Source organism: Talpa europaea (assembly GCF_964194135.1).
Source record: "Talpa europaea genome assembly, chromosome: 12".
Lineage (NCBI taxonomy): Eukaryota > Metazoa > Chordata > Mammalia > Eulipotyphla > Talpidae > Talpa > Talpa europaea.
Genome location: NC_140079.1, coordinates 65,667,835 through 65,695,060, shown reverse-complemented (window position 1 = coordinate 65,695,060; position 27,226 = coordinate 65,667,835). Strand labels below are relative to the sequence as shown.

Here is a 27,226-nt window from a genome sequence, read left to right as displayed (position 1 = left end):
GACAATATTTATGATTGTAAATACTGTTTAATGAGATGTGTCAACTTTAAAAATATTTGCATAACTCAGTGAACCAATATTTTCTAAATGACCAATGTGTGATGCAGAACCATGCATGAGTAAAAGATCTATTCAAGGTTCAAGACCAATCAATGGGTTTTAAGGTTTTAGAGTATTAAAAGCTCATAGATTTGATTTCTTTACTGTAACTAATCTTTAAGAAACTATCTCTTCTTGAATTCTGGCATAGTATCAAATACCCACAATTTCCTAAAAAAAAGGCTTTTAAACTTCCTATCTGTTTGAGGCCAAATTTTCTTCATATATTTCAACCAAAAAGAATCGATAAATGAAGAAGCAGATATGAGACTACAGACAGTTTCTATTAACCAAGATATGAAAATTTACATTTTTTACATTTTACAATGTAAAAACAATCAACTCTTTACACTAATAGATTTGTTTGGAGAATACAAAGGAGTTCTGAAACCAGTTCAAGAACCATTGATCTGAGGATCTCCACTTTATCACTCAGTTGGGTTTTAGGCCTGATAGCAAAACAGGAACCTTCAAATATCAAAGTCAAAATGAGTGGATAAATATTTGATTAGATAAATGTCTACCTGTAGAGATTTGAGTTGATTTTCTTCATTCTACAGCAAGGAAAAATTTATTTTCTGACTGTACAACATTCTCTTTAGTTCACATTATACCTCCACTAAAATAGAAATTCAAAAGCTGGTAATTTAAACCACATTTTAGAGGGAGGATGCAAGCAGTCTCTTTATGAATAGGAACTGCTAAGCAAATAAACCTTTCCTGCTAAAGGGTCTTAGGCCTGGTGCAGTAAATAATCCAACGCAATTGTAAATAACAAGTTTGTTTACTTGATAGACCTTTTCTTATAGAGCTTTCCATCTAAGTTTTAGCTTATCTAAACCAGGTTACATTTTAACAAGGTCGGACAGCTGGCCAAGCTGATTTATCTCTCAAAGGACATCCCTGAATGTCCATCTTTCCCCCTTTGTCTAGGAGTTTTACAGCAAATAAAAAAAAGGAATCAGGAGAGAAACAACTATAAGCCTTAATCTAAATAATAGAGACCTGTTTACTATGCCGGATATATTTTAGTTTTACTTTTCCAAGGTTTATTTCTTGGCATATCATAATTATACACAGATGACTTTAAATAAATTATTCAAACTAATCTACATTTAAATCTACCAACTTAGGGCCTCACTGGTGGCGCAGTGGGTTGAGAACCACAATGTGAACCTGTCTGCAGCCTCTCCAGTGCAGGTTCCATCCTGGCTGGCCGGCAAGAATCCCACATGGAGAAGCAGACCTCTCCTGTCTTGCCTGTTGCTCCCCTCAGCAGTGTATTTCGTCAGTCTGCCTGTTCTGTTCCCTTCTCTGTCTCCAGTGAATCCTCTCACCCTCCTGCGCATCTGGCCTGTACCCCGGTTCTTGTATAAATAAAATTTTTTAAATAAATAAAAAAAATAAATCTACCGACTTAAGTTGACAAGCTTTTCTTAAATATCCTCCATATTGAAAAGAAGCACTCTGTAAGGAACAAGGTGGATAATAACATCCTCCCATCCTTCATGGGTACCACAGACACATTAAAATGGGCCTCTATAAATATGGAGCTATTCAGTGTGCACTTTATCTATTCTGGGGTTTAACATGAAGCCACAGTCTGCTTAGCATCCTACTTGAAATACAATCTTCTCTGCCCATGTACTACAAGATCACTGTTTTAATTCTGAAACCCAGAGTAAATCTTATGGGGTACAGAGCTTCCCTTGTGCAAAATGGAACCTGGTCTTTCAAAAACACATTTGAATTCACTTATTTTCAAAGACTGACTTCAGGATTTACTATGAGACATAGATAAGGTCTGATAAAATCACTCAAGAAACTTATCTATTGCAAATTTTCTATCCCATTATGGTGATGGTATAAACTAATTCAGAATATATAATCAAATTGATAGATTTTGATATCTACACTATTCATTCACACATTGATTTGTTATTTATTGATCACCAGCTGTATGCTGGTTTTATGCTGGATAGTAGGCTAGAATGATACCAAGACAGGGATGGTTCCTGCCCTCCAGGTGGTTGTGGCCTGGCAGGAGAAACACACATTAAGCAAACAATAGCATAATGATTTGTTGATAGACATTCACTACGTTCCTAGTTTCAGCTAATATTCACCCTACGTTCCTAGTTTCAGCTAATATTCACCCGGCTAGGTTCTAGTGATTCCCTCCCACAATATGAATTGGAAAACTCTTCAAAGCCTACTCATAGTAGGTTCTTTATAGGTTATTATCAATTCCTTGAAATAAATAACATGCAACTATAAGTCATATGATTTTTCAGGAAAAAAATCAACTATGGGTTCAGATTTGTTGATGGTGTCAAAGTAAAACAAATCAGTCCAAATGGATCAAATCACTCCATACGGGAGACGGGAGGGTATGACATGAGTATTTCAACTTTTCCTAACCATAATCATTACTTCCACCATAATTAACTTTTGTGACATCATCAGAAAGCTTGCACTAAATTTTATTTAGACATAAAATGATTAAATAAGCTACTTTACAAATTTTTGACTTTGGAGGAGTAAAGAACTTCAAGGCTGTCTATATATAAATAAAATGAGAAAAAGTTCTATCACATTCCAGATTTTTAAAACTCTTTACCACTAAAAACCAACTTCTTTTTTTTTTTTACTTTTAAAAAAACCTTTAGGGCCTCGGCCTCCCCTGGTGGTGCAGCGGTTGAGCGCTAGGCTGCGAAGCTGCCCACGGCCTCTGCAGCGCCAGTTTGATCCCCAGCCGCTAGGGAGAGTCCCCACATGGCGCAACAGTCTCCTGCCGCATCTGCTGCTCCCCTCAGCAGTGTATTTCGTCGGTCTGCCTATTCTGTTCCCCGCTCTGGCTCTGGTGAATTCTCTCACCTTCCCACATGCTTCTGACTGTACCTAATGCTTGCATAAATAAATAAATAAATCTTTTAAAAAAAAAAAATAAAGGGCCTCCCCGGTGGCGCAGCGGTTGAGCGCTGGGTTGCGAGGCTGCCCGCGGCCTCTGCAGTGCCGGTTCGATCCCCAGCTGCTCCCCGGCCACCAGCGGAGGGTCCCACATGGCGCGCAGACCTCTCTTGCCACCCGCTGCTCCCCTCAGCAGTGTACTTCGGTCCTTCTGCCTGCTCTGCTCCCCGCTCTGGCTCTGGTGAATTCTCTCGCCCTCCCACGCTTCTGACTGTACCCAGTGCATGTATAAACAAACAAACAAATAAATAAATAAAGCATGCCTCTATTAAAAAAAATAATAAATAAAAAATAAAAACAAAAAAACCTGAATGGGGCATGTGCAGTTGTATGGGGGAATATAAAAATAAAATTTATTATTTAAAAAAAAAAAAAAACCTTTATAACGCATGGTATTCATATATATACACACAGAGTAGACCTACATTTCTCTAAATGTATAAAGGTTTCTTTTGACAGCAGAAAGACAAGTTTAACTGGAAATTATTATCTAAATATACTCTATTTAAATATTTGTTAAATGGCAACTGTTAAATGGCAACAATTTTTTAATTCATTATTCATTTTTAAACAATGTGCACCAGGGCACCATCACCAAAGTCCCCTGTGCTCCTCCTTCCCTCTAATCCCTCTCCCTCCCCCTCCCCTGCAGTATGTCTCTGGTTCTTAATTTGTCTGTTTTTGTTTTGTTGTGTTGTGTTTTGTATTGTATTGTTATTTTTTTACCCTTATGTCTTATTGGGTTCCCCTATATTCCTTCTATAAGTGAAACCATCTGATATAATCCTTTTTCCTTCTGGCTTATTTCACTGAGCATAATTCCTTCCAGCTCCATCCATGTTGCTGCAAAAGGTATTAGTTTATCATTTTTGGTTGCTGAATAGTATTCCATTGTGTATATGTACCACATCTTCTTGATCCAGTCATCTATTTTTGGGCATTTGGGTTGTTTCCAGATTTTACCTATTATAAATAGTGCTGCAATAAACATAGGGGTACAGGTATTCTTTTGAATCAATGTTTTTGTGTCTTTTGGGTAGCTCTCTAGCAATGGAATTGCCAGCTTGTATGGTAGCTCCATTTGTAGTAGACTGAGGAACTTCCACACAGCTTTCCATAGAAATACCTTGAATATGTTTTTATTTTTTAAACCTGGTTTTAATTCTATACTCTCATTTATTTATTTATTTTGTTGTTGTGGTGGTGGTGGTCCTACAGCAAATAAAAATCATTCGTTAACTTTCTCCATGTTTTGCCTTTAACAGAAAACCATTAATATAGATGACGGAGAAAAAGCAACTTGTTTATTTTCCTTTAAAGCATCTGTCACAAGTAAAATATATGCTCCATTCTTACATTTATATTTTTATAAATTAACCACAATAGTCTCCACAAACCTTAAGCTTTAACTTTTCTTCTACTCTTAACTAACTCTCTCTCTGCCTGCTCTTTTAGTTCTCTTCATAAGCTATCTCCCTTCCCTTCAATGCCAAATTTTTCCAACCTATACTTTATTTCTTTCACATTCTCTCCTAACTGCCTCTGGATTCTGTTCTGATTACTCTACCATAACCGTAACCTCAAGTACCAATGTCATTCATGTTTACACAGGCCAAGTGGGTTTTATTTCTCATTTTCAGTGAGCTCTGTAATATCTGATCCAGCCCACCACTTCCTTTTTGAACTCTTCTTCCTTGAGGTCCGTTTTAAAATAAAACAAACAACTTAATTGTTTCCCTTCATCTATAGCATACTATTCCTCTTCTGTTTCTAGATCACTAATCATTTCCTCTGTGTTTTCCTGGGAGCCCTGCTCTTCCTACACTATTACTTTAAGCAACATGTGGCCTGGTATTCCACAGGGCTTTGTCTTTGTTCTTGTTCTTTTTGGAAAACGAGCCTGAAGCAACTCAAAATGTGTTTTGAGCACAGAAATCAATGGAATTAAATTCCAAGTTGAATACATTGAAAAACAAGACCTTTAGATATAAAAGGTCTATAAAGGCAATAAAGGGAAGTGATCAGAAACATGAATTCTGGAGCCAGACCTTCTACGTAAAATTCTAGCTCTGTTCATCCAAACTATGTCACACTGGACAAATTAATTAAATCTCTGTGCTTAGTTTCCCATCTGTAAAATAAGATAACTCTACTACCACACAAGGAAAATAAGGGTGAAAGACTGACATATGGTACTCACTATAAAAGTGATTATTAAATAAGTTACAAAACTACTATTAAAAAATATTAATTAATTTATGGGTCTACCTTGTAAGTTGACATTATGTGGATTTTTGTTATGATTGCTTTTCAAAACCCTTAAAATTTACTAACTCCACTAAATGGAATGACTGTTGAGCAACGTCAAGGAATTTTAACCCAATACTACAGATTTTGAAGAGGACAGAATTCAGAGACACTCAGAAGAAAACTATACATCTAGAAGTAGAAGGAAAAATACAGATCTGCTCTAACATCATCGTTTTATAAAAAGGGAAAGTGAACACAGGAGAGACTAAATAATTAGTTTAAAAAGCTATAAAACAAATGAGAGGCAGACCCAGGGCTAGTCTCTAGACTAACAAGTCTCTAGAGTCTGCATCTATGAAATGTTTTAAAAATAATTTTCTCCTCACATACTCATGATGTGAAGAAATACTTCTCCTTATAATGTAGTTCTGCTTCCAGGAAATATTTTTCACCCTCATTATGAAAAATCTAAAATTTGGTGAGAAGGAAATTATCAAACCTTGAAGTTATCCATTATTAAACAACACCTTTCTTTAAGACAACTGAGAAGTCTTTTGGGAAAGATCCTAAAGATCCATCCAGTTCAAAGTCGACGATATTTTTAAATTTTTTCATTGCTAATTGAATTACAAGAACAATCTTAAACATTCATTGAGAAAAATGTATTTCTCTGTTCCAGCACCTCACCTCTAATAATCTTTTGAATTGTAGGACATAAAAATAAGGCTAATGGGCTAAATAAACATGGGTTTGATGGTCAACACCTATTTAGGATTTGTTCTGCAGTCTGTAGTGCACTGCAAGTTGACCTTTGCAGAAAGACAAAACAGCACAAATAGATTTTACCCTTGCCAAAGAAAGTATGCAACCTAAAAAGGGAGATTAAACAAATGTATATAAAAAACACATTATAAAATAAAAACTACAAAACAGAGCACACAAATAATGAATGGCTAGAAGGTTGTCCTGATTCAGATGGCCTGCTCAATATCCTGAGATTTTTGCATACTTCAAATTACTTGTATGTTTTAAATTCTTGGTGTCCATGGTTATTCTATATACAAGTCTAGTTTAAGAATATTGGATAATCATCTTTCAAACATAAAACAAATTACTGTAGAGCTTGCAAATGAAAATTCCAAGTAATAGAAATGCTTTTGTATGTTAGCTAGCAATCTGTTAGAGAGCCAAGGAACAAATGACTAAGTCTCATAAAACCACACAACAATAACTCATACTTAACAAGGAGCTAGAGATAAAAAAAATTCCTGATCTCAGGAATCTGGCACACCATATACAGAATCCATAATAAAATGCAGTCACACACATAAAAACCATGCTTCTCAATGAGAAGACCTATAATATCAATCATTAAAATAGTGTCTATTCTCACTAAACTATTTCCTTTTCAAAATATAGTAAACTTTTTTCTCAATTGTTTAAAAAAGAACTCAGAAGCTTGGAAAACCCATTAATTTCATTCCATGGTTTGAAAACTTAAGCTACATTATAATCTTTCAGATTGTTAGGGTATTCTTTATTGTTATGAAATCTATAGTGTTTAATCTATAATCAGCTATTTAACAAACAGGAAAAAAATTGCTATGCTGTAATTCCAGCAAAACTCCCCGGCAAATTTGGCAACAAAATATGGTTGGCTTTGTAGGAATAGAGTAATTTTGCTATTTACATGTTCTGTAATACATCTAAAATGCAGCATCAGAACGCAGAGAGGTAATTGCTCTATTTTGAAACTGTGTTTAGACCTGAATAAGAGCATATTTCCAAGGAAGTTAAATATTGATCAGAAAAAAGTCTTCTAAAAAAGGGTTTATTTTTTTAAAGTCTATCTTCTAAGATAAGACTTTATTTTTTAATGCATCTTCTTTCCAAATCACTTATTCACATTTTTTCCCCAGTTAGAGAAAGAATTTGGCTAAAGGCCATGAAAATGGAGATAAGAAAATGGCCAAACTCCAAGAGGCAAGAGTATGTGCAAGTTGGGAAGTCCCAGAAGAAAAGGAGCTGTATCCTTCTGAAGCAGATTTTATAAAACTAATTTCCTGCATTTATTAAGAAAAGTTCTCTTGCCTCTGATACCTTTATATATCATATAAAAGTACTTCTATTATCATATACATGAAAAAGAAATTTCTAATAAATAAATAATAAACTAATAAAATATGCTATTCTTAACTCCTAGGAATCTACCCAAAGGACACAAAAATATTAATTCAGAAGACTACCTGCACCCCTATGCTTATTGCAACACTATTTACAATGGTAAGATAGGGAAACAACCCAAATGCCCAAAAATAGATGACTGGATCAAGAAGATGTGGTATATATACACAATGGAATACTATTCAATCAAAAATGATAAACTCATGCCATTGGCAACAACGCGGATGGAGCTAGAAGGGATTATGCGTAGTGAAATAAGTCAGAAGGAAAAAGGAAAATATCGGATGGTTTCATTTATAGAAGGAATACAGGGGAAACAAAGAAGGGGTCAGGGAAAAAAAATAACAATAAATTTTTAAAAATTTCACAGACAGCTATAAATCAGAGATATTCTTCAGGGGAAGGAGAGGGAGTGGGATTAAAACAGGGGTGGGACGAGCACAAGGGACTATAATGATGGTGCATGGGTGAACTGGTGGTGGGAATTCTATGGGGACTACACCTGAGAGGAGAAAGCAAGCATTATACAAAAATGAACAATGACGTAAAATATATATAAATATAAATAATAAATTTAAAAATAAAAAATATATGTTATTTTTATAAGCATGTATTAGCTGTTAACCTAGGTACTAATTTAGGAAATGTCACTGCTATTCTGTGAAATTCCTTTTTATGACCTGCTACTGGAATAAGCCTTTGGCAAAGATTTTGAATCAATAATATTGCCTGCCAACCTTTCAGCAATAATTAGATTCTGCTACATTCAGATTCCCTTGCTGTCTGAGCAGTCTGAATGAGAATGTATGAGACTAACATGGAATTACTGGGCCTGCTGTTAAATCAGGAATGACAACAACTATTCCAGTTCTCCATGAGGACTGACATTCCAGTCCATGAAGCACAAGTGCAAAAACAGTCCCTGTGATTGTGATTCTTTAAATCCCCATTTCTCTTATCATAAGACCCTACTACTTATGGTTATGTTTATAATTCCTGCCACATATACAGGAGCATGAATAAATGCTTTATGAGAGATCAGTAAGAGGTAAAATACCCAAATACAGTACTATGTCTAGAATACACAAAGTACTGAGAAAGAGAGGGAGAGAGAAATAACTGTGTGGCAAGGTTCTTATATATGTTACATTACATATGAATCTGAAACAGATAGAAAGGAAATTTCAAGTGTCTACTTTGGATTTAAGGGACAGACATTGACAACAAAATATGGAAGAAATAAAAAGTGTTCCAAAAGTAGACCTCCATCTCATTTGAGATAGTAATTTCAAAGAATTTGAATAGAGATCACACAATGGATGGCATTCACAGCAATGTGAATCAAAGAGAACCTATTTCTAATGGGAAATTTGCTCCAGGAAGATAAAATAATTCCTTTCTCTAGTTATTAGTGAACAAAAGAGCAGTATCTAAGGATAGGATTTCTGTGCTTACTGAGTTAGATAAGGTAAATATCATTTTCACCTTATTTCTCAACGCTATTATTCCTTCCCCTTTGAAATCACTTTTTTATCCTACTTCACTCGCGCTCTCTTGAGTATTTTTTTCTGCCCTGTGATCTTGAATTTATTTTGTTATATTCTTCAATCTATCCCCTCCTCCCTAAACAGACTATCATATGAAGCATTAAGGAAAAATAAACATTAAACTTATTGGTTTTTTTTTTTTCTTATTCATGTACCAGTTCTGCCATACTCCAAATGACTTGGAAGTTTGAGAAAACATTTAATTTCTATAGCTCCAGTTTCCAATCATACTAAACTCAAAAAGAGGAGAAAAAAAGACAATGTACTTATAGGAAAACAAGTTATAAATCCCTGGAACTAAACAAAAAGAATACTGTAAGTTAGGGAATTGAAGGCAAAAATTTAAAGGAAACTCAAACAGGAGCAAGTTTGAGCGCCTATCATAAGCATTCTTTTTTGCTGGTCCATAAGGAACTCAGTTTCCCAAGAATGAGTGGGCTTGGAGAAAATCATTCTACCAGCTCAAATCTAATGAGATTAAAGGGCACAGGACTGTGGAGTATGAGGGTATAAATTTGGTGAAGAGTTGGCTTACTAAATAATGGTATATTAAACAGTGAATGGCTACTTCTGTATTTTTAGATATTAAAATATTCTTTGAATACATGACCAATTATAAAATAAGACAATATGGTTTGCTTATTGGCTCAGTGATGTCTGGTTTATACTAAGTGAAACCTTGTTACCTGTCTTTATCTTTCTTAATTTCCAAGGTAGTCATATAGTATCAATTATAATAATTTGTCAAAGAAATTAAAAATCTAAGTGGGAGAAAAAATTTAAAAAATAACACCACTTGCCCTTTTAATGAAACTAGTAGGAGACATTTTACATTGAAAAATGAAGAGAGAACCAAGTACAAGGTCATTATTTCTTTCATTTTCATTTCAGCAAGAACAAAGAGAGCATCCAAGATTTAAGAGCCAAATTCTTATCCCATGACATAGTTTGTAGTCAGGATGATAAAATTAACTTCCTTATCCCTACTATCAAATCAAGAAAGAAAAAATGAAAAAGGATGTTGTCTCTAACTACTGCTATCTAATTAAGTTCAGGTTTATTCTCACTTTTCCTTGATATCAAACACCAAGATGTGGTAAATCAGTAATTAGGAAATGAAAAATCCAAACAGGATGTGAGAGATAATCCTAGCAGTTTTCATGAACATGAGAAAGATTATTTCTTCTAGAATATCAAAGGGTGAGGAGGGAGGGAGGGAATCAATAATTTCCCAGCAGCACTTTTCACAGCAAACTAATGAGAAACAGCTTTTACAAATGCAAGAAATATAAAGCATATATTTAAAATAGAACACCAGTCATCTTCCTTTGCAAAATACAGTATCTTTAAAGGTAGAATTATTTTCTTTATAATAAATACTTGTTCTCTTCCCTAGAAAAATATTACTATGACTTTAATTCATGGCTTAACATTGCTACCTCCAATATAATCTATTCTGTTTTAACCAAATAATAGAGAAATTACCCTGAACCTGAGCAAAAGTATTTGGCTATTTTAGTGTTAAAAATATTCTTCTAGGGTCTCCCTGATGGGGAGTCTCAGCACTATCAAACTATCACCAGCCAGCCCCTTCTGCATGAGTTCGATCCCCAGCCAGGGAGCTAACTCACATGGCACAGCAGACCTCTCCTGTCTGGCCTACTGCTACCCTCAGCAGTGTATTTCAGTAGCTCTGCCTGTTCTGCTCCCCACTCTGTCTCTGGTGAGTCCTCTCAACTCCAGCACCTCTGGCTTACACTTAAGTTCTTGTATGCATAAATAAATAAAAATCTTTAAAAAAGAACATTCTATAGTGATTTCCATAACACATACTTCAACACATTTTTAACATCAAGTTCTTCACAGAGCAGGATGTCATTTTCAAAAAAGTGTACTTCTCCTCCCTCCCCTACACACTCTCCCCATCTTAACAATATTTTATCAACTCTATCAAATACTTAGCCCTCATCAGTCAATACAACTGGAGGCTCCCTGTTCTCAACTGCCTGCTTGCTGCTGAAAATGAGCTTTAAGGCTGGTGCAGTATATCACAGTTATGTCAGAGAATAGCTAAGCACAGGGAATTTTATGAAAAGGCAGAAATCATGAGCTACCATTGCTAATGTATTCCAAATCTCCTAGCATATTTGATTAATAACTAAAAAGATAATAAATTTTAATATCCCTAATCTTCAAATGTCAGAGTTCTCTGGCCCTAAAATTCTGAGCTATTACTTATTCAGACCTTCAGGAAAGAAATGAGTGAACTCAGAATTTCAGTGATATTGACTGGTGACAATAATCACAGAATAAGCTGCTTACTCTATTGTTAGTAGATGCTGGTTTCTAACCACACTCCCTCTCTCCACTCTTTAAAAAAAAAAAGAAAAGGAAAACCTGGATGAAAAATTCCAAGGAATTAGAGCTCATTCATATGTTCCTGGTTTAACATTCAGCACCTCCAACAGAGAAATTCATATGGCAACACTATGAAGAATATGCTTTCATTTTATGAAAAGGTAAACAGAATGCAAAGAGTTGTGTGTTATATTGCCCCACTCAATATAACACTTGAAATATTCACAGGTACTTGCATAAAATTTACTTTTGCATAAGCTGACATATTCTTTACCAATAGGAATAAATATTTGATGGAGAGAGAAAAGAGGAATAGAGAGTCTCAAGTACATAGATCCAAGCAGTCCATTATCCAAGCAACCCATGATTCATCTTAAACCAACATCTAGGAATTCTATATCTCAATAACCAAACATAAATACATGACAAAATCTAAAAATAAATCTTTGTTTCTACTTCTCCTCTGGCTTTGTATAGTTATAACAAAGTGTATAGTTATAAAAAAACAACAAGAAAAATCAGCAAGTTATCTATATTTCCTAAATAAATATGAACTCATTGCCTACCATCAACTCCATGTCCACCTTCATAATGCTGAACAACTCAAAGTCAAGCATGTCTTACTGCACTTTGTTCCACTTACATAATTTATTTTATGTTGCTTCCTATTTCACATCATATCACCATCTACAGCATTCTCTGTACATAACAGGAACTCAAAAATACTTCCTTTTATCTTTCAAAATGAACTTACCCTTCGAAATGATACAACATAAAATGTGTCTCCCCTTCTGCGGATGGCTTCAAAGAAGTCTTGATAACTTCTGGGTGAAGCGTAATATACTTGTAGCTCACTCCCTGAGTTTCTGCTGAAGGAAAACAAAAACACAGTGTTCTTAAATTTAAAAATTTCATATCCTCTCAAAAAAAAACTTTCCATTCTAAGGCCATATCTGAGTTGTAGGAATCTCTGTCAAGCAAAATATTAGTGGCATTTTGGCAGTAGTCTTTATAATAACATTTCGAAAGGCCCAAGGTCAGGATAATTGTAAGGCCCAATACACTAAAACTAAAACATTCATTTCTGAATCAAGAATCTAAAATGTACCAGTCAAGTATACTGAAAAGCAAATAAAAGTAACAGAAGTCTCAGATAATAGATTTTACACTGGTTTGAATGATTTTAAATATTTTAGTAAAAAAATTTAGGTATAAAGAAAGTTATTCTTCATCACCTTGTCAAATCTATGAAGGCAATGCTTGGCTATGAGGCTATGTGAAAAGTAGAGAGTTTAGGATTTGGAAGCAAACATCTGGTTTTGAATTCTTCATTCCTCAGGGGGTAATCTTAGGGGAATCAATCTCTGAGCAACCTCAATAAAATAAGAATAATCACATAGTGTTACTGAAGTAGAGATATTATATTTGTAAAGTACCAAGCCTGGGTCCCTTCTCATGGAAGTCACTCAACAATTGCTAACCACAGAGAGTCAAAGTACCATGTCACAGTCTTAATAAAATGGTTAGACCCTGTGCTTCAAACATCTTCCAAAAGATATCATCAAATTATACAATATAGTTTGTAATAATATTTTCAGTGTCATTTACTATTTAACACTTAAGTCAATACCCACAACTTAAGAGCAACATAAAAAAAAATCCTTCATTTTTCTCCAAAAATAAAACTTTCATGTTTTCTTCCTTTTGGGTTTTTAATGAAAAGGGAGGAAAAAAACGGATCAAAAAGAAAATTATGAATCAGAAGAAATTCATCTGACAAAAGGTCAAGAAAAAGTCAAACTAATAAGCTGACCATAGAACTGAGACATAGAAAAAAAGGAGGGGTTGGAAAGTGGGGATCAAAACAGGGGAGGGAAAAACACAAGGGAATATGGTGATGGCTCAAGGGTGATATGGTGGTAGGAAAACTATGGGTACTACAACGATGTATGAAAAAAATGTAATTAATAAAAAAAATTCATTTGAAATAATTCCATTTGCTCACAAGGACATTTTGGACTGAACATTCTGAATTCTTATTATTCATGGTAATTCTTGTCTAGAAAGTGAGCACAAACGCTGAATTAGTTAATACCAAACCATTTATTTATTTTTTATTTTTTTAATAATAAATTTTATTTTTATATTCCCCATACAATTGCAACCCCCCCATTCTGACCCCAATCCCTCCCCTCCCGCCCCCCCACCCCCCAAAAAGTGTCTCTGGTTCATAGTTTTTTGTTGATTTTGATTTTCACTTTCTTATAGTTATTCATTTTCCTGGTCCCTTATTTAAGTTTTCTAGATTCCTGCTATGAGTGAGACCATCCGGTATTTTTCTTTTTCTTTTTGGCTTATTTCACTGAGCATGATCCCTTCCAGTGCCATCCATGTTGCTGCAAATTGCATGTGTTTATCTTTTTTGAATGCTGAGTAATATTCCATGAATACCAAACCATTTAGCAAGCGTTAAGTATAGTTTTTTTGTCAACACACCAATACAGAAACTTGTGTTACGTGTTTCTGTTTAAAGACATGTTCCTTTTTTTGTTTTTTTTTTATAGATTTTTTTACATTATTGTTCATTTTTAAACAATGTTTGTGTCCCCCCGCCCTCAGGTGTAGCCCCATAGAATTTCCTTCCCCAATGCACCCGTGCACCATCACCTCAGTTCCCTGTGCACCTCCCTCCCTCTGATCCCTCTTCCTCCTTCTCCCCTGCAGGTTGTCTCAGATTTATAATTGTTTTTATTTTGTTGAAGATACCTTCTTTTAATTGAAGCAACATTGGTCTACAACAATGTATATGATTTAGAGGTATAAATTGACACCCTTCAGATGTATATCATCAATCATACCCTCTACACCAAGACTCCCACAGTCCTCCCCCACAGTCCACTGTGCCTCCTGCCCACTTAGCTCTCCCCCTCCCACTACCCCTCTGGCAGTTTCAATTCTACAGTCAGATTTCTAGGGTTATTAGTATGGTTTTATCTGACCCTTTCTTTTGTTTCTCTATATTCCACACACACCATCTGGTATTTGTCTTTCTCTTCCTATAAGCTGTGTGTCTTCTTCCCATGCCACAACATAGTCTATCAGCGCTTACAGACACAGCAGCACTTTAATTCTGCACTTGGGGGGCACATTAAACAATGAATTCATCAACTGAAAGCACAAAAATGTGGAAAATATGACACTAAATAGATCTCAAAAGGATACTTGTTTACAGTACAAGAGTTGAAACCGGAAGATAGAGCCCTACTTGCCAATGACTGTGAAAATGCCATGAGTATTGATTCTGGAGTTACAAATAAATGTCAGCAAGTAGGCAGATTCACCAATAAAGAATATGTGACTAATGACATCAATCAACTATAATTCATTCATAAAAACCTTTTTAAAGACTTTTTTCAGCAGTTTTCTGTTCATGGCAAACATAAAAGGAGGGTACAGAGATTAAAAACATTTTTAACTAATGCAGAAATGACATGCCATTATAGTGATGCATCAAAATGGACAAATTTTAAAAGATACATAAAGTAAATGAATGAAATTGTCTAGTTACTGAGAATTTCTAGTTACATATATATGATACATATCATATATATAAAAAATATATATCCTATATATCAATCACTGTGTGTGTATATAAAAGAACTCTATCTACAGTGCAATACAGTATCTCAGGATTTTAAGCATTCATGGTTGCTGACATGCTGCTCACTGCTACTTAGTAAGAATTCTCAGTTCATAGGATAATGAAATAAAATAACTTTCAACTTATATTTTACATATATTCTCAGTGCCTGAAACAGTCTGGCACATAGTTGGTTCTCAGTAAATGCTCAATTAACATTATATAAATTGTGAACTGTAAATCTGTGATAAAACTACAGGAAGAACATGACACTCTTACCCTTTATCAGTGATACTGCTGTCACATCCTATCAGTACCGTTCTATGAAAATGCTAAAAATCAGACAAAATCCTTTAAATACTTAATTTAATAATGACATCATTCTATGTAGCCAGAATTTTGTAGATGAGGAAATTTTAAATCAACCTGACTAAATCCACAAAGCAAACGGCAGAGTTATGATGTGAGTTCTGCCCAGGTCTAAAGCCAGCATCTTAACACTGACAACACACTGCCTCCCACATTAGTGTTCCTTTGTGTTAGCTGCATCTTGGCCAACACACTCACACACCTAGTACAGCAGTCCTTTAGGAAACTTATCAAATTCTTAAAATAGCACTATGTAGTGACAAATGAACTTTAACTCAAATAGCTGGGATCTAAATCTGATTCTGCCACTTATTGTTCATGACTCTGAAACTTAGAAAAAATATGTTATCTGCCCAGTTTTTCTATATATATATATATAAAGGGGCCCTGGTATTTATACTTCTAGTTATTATATGGACTTAAAGATAAAATATATGTAGAGCACTCAGCATGATACCCAGCACAAAGAAGACTCACAAAATAATATTTCCTTCCACTATATTCATAAAATAGATGTGAGCCAAGGACAGGAGAGCTGTAAATACTTAAGATTTACAGCAAAACTACAAGTGGACAGCATTCTAAGCCTATTATTTAAGGGCTTTGGGAAACCTTTTGTAATTACCTGGCTTTACTCTGATCTGAAGCAGTGGATGTTGTGTGGACTAACATTAAAGTTACAGATGAGAACAAGGTTAGGGCAAGGTTAAGAAAGTGTGCATTTCAACTTTAAGTTACTAGGTACTTCAATTCCCTGGCCAAGAGCTTCCACACTTTCTCACCTGATACTAGTGGTCTCTGTGTATTGGACAGCCATGAGCTGAGAATTTGAGCCCTGTTCCAGAGCACCCTTGAAGAAAAAAAAAGATGGTTTAATGGCATCCAATGAAATTATAAAAAGATCTTCCTATATTAACTCATTCCACATTTACATTTACTAAATTCTCATTAAAATATATATACAGTTTTTTTTCAAATAGTCATTCTTTAATGTTGGATTTTGCTTGTGGGCATAGTTCCTCCCTGCCTGCCTTTTTTATTTTCTCCCAAAGAGATATCATCCCAAATTAAACTTCCAGTCTGAACCTTTCCTCTAAATAGGCAACCTAGATATGTATCACAATCTAAAGAAATAACATGCCATTTAAGGGGAAAAAGAGGTCATTTATTTTTACCCAGATATTTATCCATGATAGTTAACAGTCCCTGTTTCTCAATATCCCTTTAGAATACTTTCAAAACTACCTCTGTAGCTTCAAATAGCTAAAGTGTAATCATTATACTAAATAATCAAATAGCTAAGGTATTTCCATTAGCACATAAAGATGTAAACCTACTCAAATATATCCTATCTAAAAATAAAAACTCTTCCTCTTGGGGGGCCTCTCTCGTAGCCTAGGGGTAAACTCTAAGTGCTATCACCACAACAGCCTGAGTCTGATGCCCAGCCAGGGAGCTAACCCACATATGGCACAGCAGACCTCTTCTGTCTCATCTGCTGCTCCTCTTAGCAGTGTATTTCAGTAAATCCACCTATTGTCCTCCGCGCTCTGTCTCTGGTGAGTCCTCATACCCCTTTCCCCATACCTCCAGCCTACACCCCAATTCTTCAATGTAAAAATTAAAAAAAGAAGTCTCTTGGAGGATCAGGTGGTAAGAAAGCCACCTGGAGGAGAAAATATTAAAAAAATAAAAACTCTTCCTCTTAAAGCTATCCATTTCCCTATTCCCATTAATGGAAACCATCCTGAAATAATTCTTTCTACTTCCTCAGTTATCATTTCCTGAATCTACTTTAATAAGACTTTTGTCATCACCACTCCAACAAAAAGACATTAATAGCATCATTTGTTATACTATTTGTGCCCAAAGTATATGATTCAGACATCTATGCATAGGAATTCCTGACTTGAAAGGAAATTTGAGGAAAAAGCAACAGGACCATGTCTTATCAGGAAATTCTAGTGCCATAAAACTTAAACTAGTGTTGTGCAACCTAAACTAGGGCTATAAACCTAAACCAGAGCTATAAAATCTGGGAGAAGGACTCAGTGGCAGTGACAGCTGCATCGGAAGCAGCAGGAGGCAGTGGGAAGTGGCTAAAAGCTCACGCTTCCAAATCTTCCAGAAAGACAACAATCTAGTTGGAGAAAACCTTCAAACAAATATGCTAACCACAGTTTGAAGACAAGTAAAACAAACCTGGAGAATACGGGTTTTCTGTTGATTATTTGTCATTCTTCTTGACTTGGTCCTTTCAACTTCGTGTCTATGAACCCACCCTCGAAGTTCATGGTTTAACCTATAAAAGAGATTAATTAATTGAACATATTTCATGCAAATAAATGCCTCAAATTCTATAGGTCCCAAGGAGTATTTCAAGTGCCTGATGATTCAATATTACTCTTTTGATTTGAAAAAGTGAAGACATTTAAAGTTGGTTTTAATAGGTATACATCAAACATTAACTCAATATTCAAAGAAAACCATAGCTAAGTATCTGCCATAAATATTGGATGAAAATGTTTTTCCACAAAAAAAGTACTTCCTGTTTATACTCTTGGGTTCTGTACACACAAATACTAGAGATGTCAGAGAGCACTTTAGTTACAGAACCCCAACAGCAAATGGATGTACTAAGCCTTTGAAAATCATACACTTTGGGGAGAAAGAAATGAATAATAAATTCAACTGCTTGAGGGTAGGAGAAAAGAAATTTCAATGCACAATAATCTGAATTTTACAACAGAGGAAATAAAAGCCCAATTCAAATATAACTTCCCTTTATTTTGCTTACTTTTTAGAGAAGTTATAAATACACTATGCTTTTTTTTTTTTTTTTTTTTTTTAATAGAGGCATGTTTTATTTATTTATTTATTTGTTTGTTTTGTTTATACATGCACCGGGTACAGTCAGAAGCGCGGGAGGGTGAGAGAATTCACCAGAGCTAGAGTGGGTTGCAGAACAGGCAGAAGGACCGAAGTACACTGCTGAGGGGAGCAGCGGGCGGCAGAGGTCTACGCGCCATGTGGGACCCTCCTCCGGTGGCCGGGGAGCAGCCGGGGATCGAACCGGCGCCGCAGAGGCCGCGAACAGCTTCGCAACCCAGCGCTCAACCGCTGCGCCACCGGGGAGGCCCTACACTATGCTTTCTTAACAATAATTGACTTCTACTTATCAGAAGAAAGAGCAGTTTTTGAGATTCAAGAACAGGAATTAAAATCACAGAAAAAAATTCTAGGAAAAAATGAAAAGGGAGAGGTGCAACAATGGGCAAGTATCTCCAAAATCTCACATCTTCAAATTATTATCTTCCTAAATGAAGAAAAAAGGTACCTTCCATTATGAATGTTACCACCTGTAAGTCTCACACTTACTTTTAATTTTTATATTGTCAATCTGTAGTATTTAAATAAGACACATGAAATAGACCCATCACCATCTCTATCAAGTTGATGATAAATTGAGTAACAATTGCTAGCCCTACAGTCACCCAAAAAATAATTCAGAGATTCTTTCAGCTACTTGGTTAATCTGAACATTAAGTTAATCCAAACAATCTGATAACACTTTTGTAGGTTCCAAAGCTAAACAGAAACCCAGTCAGATATTCCTGCAACAATCTACAACACTCACCTGAGAGATTCTGTGGTGTTGATGAGGGGCTGACAAGGAGGTGGAGGAATATAGAGCAGTGGTTCTTCAGTTAGCACCATCAGGGCTTTGTCATTTGAAACAGAATGATCATATCTGAAACACAGATGCACAATGTGTCTCCTGGTATCTTAAATTCCTAAGTTTGCCATAAGAAAATCACAACTTTTCATGGAAATAAAAATATAGTAAGTAGGCCATAAGGTAGAGACAAATATGAAAGGAGGGAATTAATGACTATTTACCACAAATGTCACTTTTCAATGTTCTACAGATCATCATGGTAATGCATATTTATCCAGCCACCATTCACTTAATAATTATTGGGTACTAGAGACTGGAGATATAATGATAACAGTTCACATCTTCAATGAGCACAGGCATACATACATAGAGCTATTGGAACAGAGGAGGTGACACAATAACAGTAGGAGCAGGAGGAGAGACCCACTGATACGCAGGACAGTACAATGTGACCAGGACCCAGGTTGTGTGGTCATTCACAATTCTGCAATAACAAAATTGAATTGTCTCCTTAAAAGTGTGTGTGCAATAAACATAAGAGTGCATGTTTCCTTTTGAATTAGTGTTTTTGTGTCCTTTGGGTAGATTCCTAGGAAACATGGAGGAATCTGAATCAATAATAAAACAACACAGTGACATCAACATCCATTAGCTTAAAGATACATACTTTTCTAGTTATCACATCCATAATCTATACGATGTGAATTTATGTGATGCAGGGAGCAAACCCTACATCAGAAAATTAGAAATTGGAGCGGAGACGGTATCGTTATTTACTCTCTTCAAACTGTTTTTTTTTTTTTGAAGTTTCAGTCCTTTTTTTAATAATTAAATTTATTTTCTTATATCATTGTTCATTTTTTAAATTTTATTTTATATATTTTTTACATCATTTTTCATTTTTGCACAATGTATGCACCTTCATCTTGGCTATAGTCCCCATACAATTCCCACCCCACCCTGTTTTGATACTAATCCCCCCCTCCCTCCCATAGTGTATCTCTGGTTTATAGTTGCTTGTTGATTTTGATTTTTACTTTATTATAATTAGTCTTTTTCCTGGTCCCTTATCAACCTATTTATTTTAAACTTTCTTACTAAGAAATCTTAGATTGCTTTTTAATTTTTTATAAAATGCACTGGATTTAGAAAAGTAAATAAGCTAAAAACCCAAAAAGAAAAAAATGCATAAAATTGGACATGACTAGAATCACACTTTTCACTAATTCACTCAGCACATATTTCCTGAATATCAAGTGTCTGCTAGGAACTGTGCTAGGTGCTGGGAATCCAATGGGCTAACCAACAAGAGAAATAAAATCTCTATCCTCAAAGACCTTGATGGGGAAGATGGACCAAATACAAGAAAACAAACATATAAAATAAATGCAAGCTCTGATAAAAATATGAAATAAACAAGTAAATGGGCAAAAAGAAGACCAATGGCAGCATGTACTTTAAATAAAATGGCCTGAGAAGATGGGATTTAAAGCAAGGATGACGAAAAGCCACTCCTGCAGAAACTGGGGTTAAATGTTCTAGGTAGAGGCAGATGGGGAAAGGGTGGGTTACAGGAACTTGAAGATCACCACCAAAGGAAAAGTTGTGAGCAAGTGAGGGAGGCCCAAGATGAGACTGGAAAAATAGAGACGAGATTATAATAAGGAGTTACCAATGTAATGAGAAGCCACAAAAGAGTGTCAAATGAAGAACTGATTATATTTCTAATTCTTCCCCACTTTACCGTAGTACCAAAAATGAATTTGGGTCCTCCCTGGTAGTACATGGGGTAAAGTCTCAGCACTGTGAAGCTATGGGCAGCCACTGCAGCACGAGTTCGATCCCCAGCTAGGGAGCTAACCCACATGGCGCAGCAGCCTCTCCTGTCTCACTGGCTGCGCCCTCAGCAGTGTATTTCAGTCAATCTGCCTGTTCTACTTCCCACTCTGTCCCTGGTGAATCCTCTCATACCACCCTCCCCCCTGCACCTCTGGACTACACCCCAACTCTTGTATGCATAAATAAATAAAAATAAATCTTTTAAAAAAATGGATTTGATGGAGGCAAAGGGGGGAGCTGAGAGACCAGTCACTAGAGCTAGAGTAATCCAGGAAAGAGCTGAAGATAAGGTGATGGAGGGAAAGATGGAGGATAGATGATCAAATCAAATTAATTTTTGGAAAGAACACCACAGCACTTGTTGAAAAGGAGGAATCGGGTTTCTGAACTAAGACTGTGGTAGAGAAGTGACTAGAAATAGAACATACAGAGGGACCTAGACTTCAACTGTGCATGTATTAAATTTGAAATGTTAAAATACAGACATTAAGGAATCTTCTAGCTATATGAATCTGGAAACTAAGAGAGGTCTGCACAATCTTGAGAGTAGTAAGGACATACAGCTACGGATTGTAAACTAATTATGGATGAGTCATCTAGGCAGAAAAAAAAAACAAAACAGTTCATAATTCCAAATTCTGAGATGTGGATAGAGGAGCCTGCAAAGAAAACTGAACCAGCAGCCTGCGAAAAAGGAGAATAACTGAAAAATGTAGCAATACAAAAGGAAAATATTTCAAGGAAGAAGTGATTCATACAGCCAGATGTTGAGGAAAGATCTAGCAAGATGAAGACAGAAGTTCCCACTGACCTTGGCAACACTGAAATGTTGGCTTTGGCTCCCTTAATAAAAGTAATTTGGGCAGAGTGGAATGCTAACTTCAAGGTGAAGGATAGACTTCTAGGTATGCTCCCCGCCCAGGGAAAGAAGCAACAGTTGAGGATATAGAGATCATTCATCCCTGCAACTCTCACCAGGATCATTTCCCATGTCCCCTCTTCTGCCTGTTAGGTCAAATTATCTGGAATAACGCAGATACAGTAAGACTCCAGCAATGATTGCACACACAGAGGGAGAGCAGCCTACAGCTAAATGTGAAAGAGAAGAGAAAACTGCTTTGTACTTAGTAAATTGTTTGCCATGCTAGGAAAAAAAAAAAAAGCAAGAAAAAGAACTTGCCTCATATGCACTATTTTGAAAATCAGATCTTCATACTTATAAAAATATAAATGGCACAATCCATCAGAAAAGTCCAAAGCTGCTTTGAAAATGTATTTGATTTATAATTTATTTCCACAAAATAGACTCTAGTAAAGGTTTCCGCACATATGTGCTAACCAGTTTAGTTCTATCATCCAAACATATTCTTTGGGAAAGAAAAGAAAAATATGATAGGAGAAATACCAGGAATGGACTGGGTGGAGCTGAAGGAGAAAGAAAAGTGAAAATCTACTCCAAAATGCAATCTGGAGATAATTAGATCCATGCTAATCCGAGATGGTCAGTGTTCTAGATTATCTGCAACTGTTCCCTACCAATAGAAAAACTTGCAGCAGATAAATCACCAAAGGACAGAATGATGGTAAGGAATTAGAATTGATGAGAATTCCTGGGATAAGACAGCTTCTAGTTAATGCTGTATGCACAGGCTAACCATTCCTTCCTGTTTATCCAAGATTTATGCCAGACACCCTGCTATAATTATTGCTAATACTACCTTTCAGTCTTAGAAGTCCCAGTTTGATTGACAAATTATATGGTCATCTTATTTATTTACCACATAATTCTGGGAGTGAAAAAAAAATATGCACTTATTAAACAAAAAGCAAATACATATTATAAACTATGGGATTAAAATCTACTCCTTTTTATTTGAACTAGTTCATATTAGCTCTTTAAAAATGAGGCATAGGAGGCTCCCCGATGGCGCAGAGGGTTGAGCGCAGTGCTATGAGGCTGTCCGCAGCCTCTGCAGCGTGGGTTCTATTCCCGGCCAGCCAGGGAGAAACCCACATGGCGCGGAAAACCTCTCCTGCCTCGCCCACTGCTCCCCTCGGCAATGTCTTTGGTCCATCTACCTGTTCTGCTCCCAGCTTTTGCCTCTGGTGAATCCTCTCACCCTCCCATGCCTCCAGGGTCTGTACCCCAGTTCTTGTATAAATAAATAAATCTTTAAAAATAAAATAAAATAGGCCTCCCTGGTGGCGCAGGGGTTAAGACGAAACCTATGAAGAAATTCGCAGCCACTGCAGCACAAGTTCGATTCCCGGCTGGCCAGGGAGAAACCCACATGGTGGGACAGATCTCTCCTGTCTCGCCTGCTACTCCCCTCAGCAGTGTACTTCGGTCCGTCTGCCTGTTCTATTCCCCACTCTGTCTCTGGTGAATCCTCTCACCCACCTGTGCATCTCTGGCCTGTACCCCAATTCTTGTATAAAAATAAATAAATGTTTAAAAAAATTAAAAAAAAATAAAATAAAATAAAAATGAAACATAAACTTCATTAACAAGTGAATACAGGTGTCATAGCTGGATGTAAATAAACCACCTATATTTCAATTCAAGATAAAGTGATATTTGGTGCTTTTTAATGTTTCACAATCATCTGCACATAAACAAATCTTTAAAAATTTAAATTTAAAATGAAACTTTTAAAGGAATAGTACACTGACAACAAAGAACTCAAATTACAGAACACATAGGGCAAACTGGAAAAATTAGTTAATAAAATTAGAGATACGTTAAACTCCAGCAATATTCAGGGACTATTAGATAATCACTAAAATCAGTATTTCAGAACAATGGCCAATTCTGGCATGCCAGGGAAAAAAACAGGAAGTGTTACATGTTTTCCAGCATTATGGCATCTGTCACACTGTATGTTGCACTACAGTTACTGCCAAATAGTTCTTTGGGTCCTCAGCCACACTTAGAATAGTAGTTTGCATACTACAGGTTCCTCAAAGAAATGAATGTAACATTTTTTTCCAGGAAGCCAGCAGGACTACAGTCATTACTTTTGGTGAAGGTATGGGTGTAACAGAGTAAAAATCATAACAATGACACTCCTCTCGCCCTTGGCCTGTGAAACCTTACACAGTTAAGAGTAATAAACATGCTTGATGCGGCTCCAGCATTACATTGTACCATGCTGACACACTGTGATCTCCCTTTGTCTTGTTAGTCCAGGACCTGACTCTATTTGACTCTAATAAAAATGACTATGAGGATATTTACCAAGATAATACTCAACTGAAACAAGGGAAGCGATTACTGAATGACTGCAAAGAGGTACAAACCATATCATTCAACCATATCACATGCATCACAGATACGTACTAACAAATACTAGATATATTAAAGGTATAAACATGACTGATAAAATAGCTATATTAAAAAATTATATACAATATAATGCACATATACTGTACATGATCCAATATGTCTATTACTGCACACAAACTGAGATCTTAAGGTCACATCTCTACAAGAATTCTAAAATTGGGAAAGACTTCAAAAAATAAATTTATACTGATCTTAACATAAAATTTATTAGTAGCCACAATAATTTGCTTGCTTTACTAGTCAAAACTGTACAATTTAGACACAGAGTTATGCTATATAATTCTTATTAAGTTTCATTAAATCAATTAGACAAATAAAGACTTGCATCTGACCTGTAGCTGTTTTTCTGGATGATAGCATCCGATGTGTCTTGCTCCTCTTTAGCAGAAAATCCTAGAAGATGCCTCCTTTGACTTGTAGGGTTCACACTAGGATTCATTCTCCTGGAATCCTGTTCCAATATGCTGAAAAAAATGTGAAGCAGTAATTGGAATAAAAATATGTCACATACACATGTGCTACATGTTGCTCTGAAGCAAGTTTGATGTGGTCAAATCCTTTACCTGGCATCCTGTATTTATGAGACAGTTTTTGAAAATCATTTCTGTGACCGTAAGAGTACCTTATCTATAAACCTGTTTAAACAAAGTCTGCATTCTACATACTTTAAAGACTCTATAATTGTTATGTATGCATAAAAGATAGACATAAGTAAAACACATATAAATAAATTTTAAAATCAGATAATAACTGAAATAAGAAGCCTTCCTGGATGCTTCAAACTCATGTCTTCAATAAAGGAATACTTCAAATGAAATAGAGATTATTCTGTTTATCAACAGACAAATTCCTTAGCCTTTCACAGAAGTAGGCTATCAAATAATACTAAAAAATTGCTGTTATAAACATGCTTCTATTCTTTTTCACATGTAAAAATTTCCCCACCTTTCTAATACAGTCAATCGCTAGCGTCTGTCATTTTGATGGGCATCAGTATTGGGGGCCAAACAGGCACATGAAAAAATGTTCAACATCCCTGACAATCAGGGAAATGCAAATCAAAACCACACTGAGATACCACCTTACACCAGTAAGAATGGCACAAATCAAAAAAACAAGCAACAACAAATGTTGGTGAGGATGCGGTGAAAAAGGTCTCCTACATTGCTGCTGGGAGTGAAAACTTTTCCAACCATTGTGGAAAGCTGTCTGGAGGTTCCTCAGTCTACTAAAAATGGAGCTACCACACGATCCGACAATTCCACTACTAGGGATCTACCCAAAGGACACAAAAACAGTGATTCAAAAGAGCACCTGTACACCTATGTTTACTGCAGCACTATTTACAATAGGTAAAACCTGGAAACAACCCAAATGCCCAAAAATAGATGACTGGGACAAGAAGACTTGGTATATATACACAATGGAATATTATTCAGCAATAAAAAAAAGATAAACTCATGCCATTCGCAGCAACGTGGATGGAGCTAGAAGGAATTATGCTCAGTGAAATAAGCCAGAAGGAAAAAGAAAAATATCGGATGGTTTCACTTATAACAGGAATATAGGGGAACCCAATAAGACATCAGTGTAAAAAGAATAATAACAGTACAATACACAACAAAACAAATACAGACAATTATAAACCAGAGACATACTGCAGGGGAGGAGGAGGGAGGGGGAGAGAGGAAGGGAGGAAGGAGCACGGGGGACTGTGGTGATGGTGCACAGGTGCCTTGGGGAAGGAAATTCTATGGGGACTCAATCTGAGGGGGTGGGGGGAAGCAAATATTGTCTAAAAAATGTAAAAAATGATAAATGCTAAAATAATCTAAAAATAAAATCTTGATGGATAATTTAAAAAAAAAGTATTGGGGGCCAAAAAACGGGGCTTAGTGGAATGTCAGATTCAACTAAGGAAAACTTAGTTTGGTGAGTACTTTAAGAAGGCACAAGAGAAGCAGCAAACAATAAAAATTTTGTAGGGAAATCAAATGAAAAGGGTGGTAACCGTAGAAAAAAATTTTCTTTTTGAAACTTAATTTAAACAGTAAATATTTTTTAATTCTTTCAAGTATGGTGCCCAAAAATCTACTTAGGAAAACAGAAAATCAAAGTACAAAATTTTGTCAAAAAAGACAAAGTAAGAACTTACCCTCAAGTTTACAGACTCAATTACTTCAAGCCCTATCCCCCCACATTGTATTAGTGAATGATCCATATAATAACACTCCTATTGAATGAAAATAGTCCCTCAACTCCTCTAAAGACTAGGATGAGTTCAACCACCCTAGCCACTGAAAGACTTCTCTGGCCTTTGGCAAGAAATGTGCTTCTTTATAAGCTTTCATTCCTGGTGGCGCAAGGGGTTAAGCACAGCGCTATGAAGCAATCCACAGCCTCTGCAGCATAAGTTTGATCCCCAGCCGGCCAGGGAGCAACCCACATGGCACAGCAGACCTCTCCTGACTTGCCCGCTGCTCCCCTCAGCAGTGTATTTCTGTCAGTCTGCCTGTTCTGTTCCCCACTCTGTCTCTGGTGAGCACTCTAGCCCTCTGCATCTCTGGCCTGTACCCCAGCTCTTGCATGCATAAATAATTCTTTTTTTTTTAAGATTTTATTTATTCATTTATACAAGCACTGGATACAGTCCGAAGCGCAGGAGGGTGAGAGAATTCAACAGAGCCAAAGCGGGGAACAGAACAGGCAGACTTACGAAATACACTGCTGAGGGGAGCAGCGGGCTGCAGGAGAGGTCTGCATGCCATGTGGGACCCTCACCAGCAGCCAGGGATCAAACAGGCGCTGCAGAGGCTGCGGGCAGCTTCGCAGCCCAGCGCTCAACCGCTGCGCCACCAGGGGAGCCCCTGCATAAATATTTCTTTATAAGCTTCCATGTTGTACTAGCTCTGGACCCTGGGGCTATTCTCAACAGGTCAAAAAAC

General features: G+C 36.2%; 1 protein-coding gene across 2 annotated transcripts in view; it reads right to left on the bottom strand.

Annotated features, from left to right (window-relative positions):
• Nucleotides 1-27,226, bottom strand: part of ATF6 (activating transcription factor 6) — a gene marked incomplete at its 3' end in the record, with an annotated part of 182,120 nt that overhangs the window by 98,310 nt on the left and 56,584 nt on the right. For both annotated transcript variants that reach the window (XM_084251306.1, XM_084251305.1), the window contains exons 10-14: nucleotides 24,614-24,745; nucleotides 19,055-19,168; nucleotides 17,620-17,719; nucleotides 16,200-16,267; nucleotides 12,163-12,277 (exon numbers count right to left, since the gene is read on the bottom strand). In XM_084251306.1, coding sequence (XP_084107432.1) covers nucleotides 12,163-12,277; nucleotides 16,200-16,267; nucleotides 17,620-17,719; nucleotides 19,055-19,168; nucleotides 24,614-24,745 — 529 coding nt within the window. The remainder of the gene's footprint in view (nucleotides 1-12,162; nucleotides 12,278-16,199; nucleotides 16,268-17,619; nucleotides 17,720-19,054; nucleotides 19,169-24,613; nucleotides 24,746-27,226) is intronic.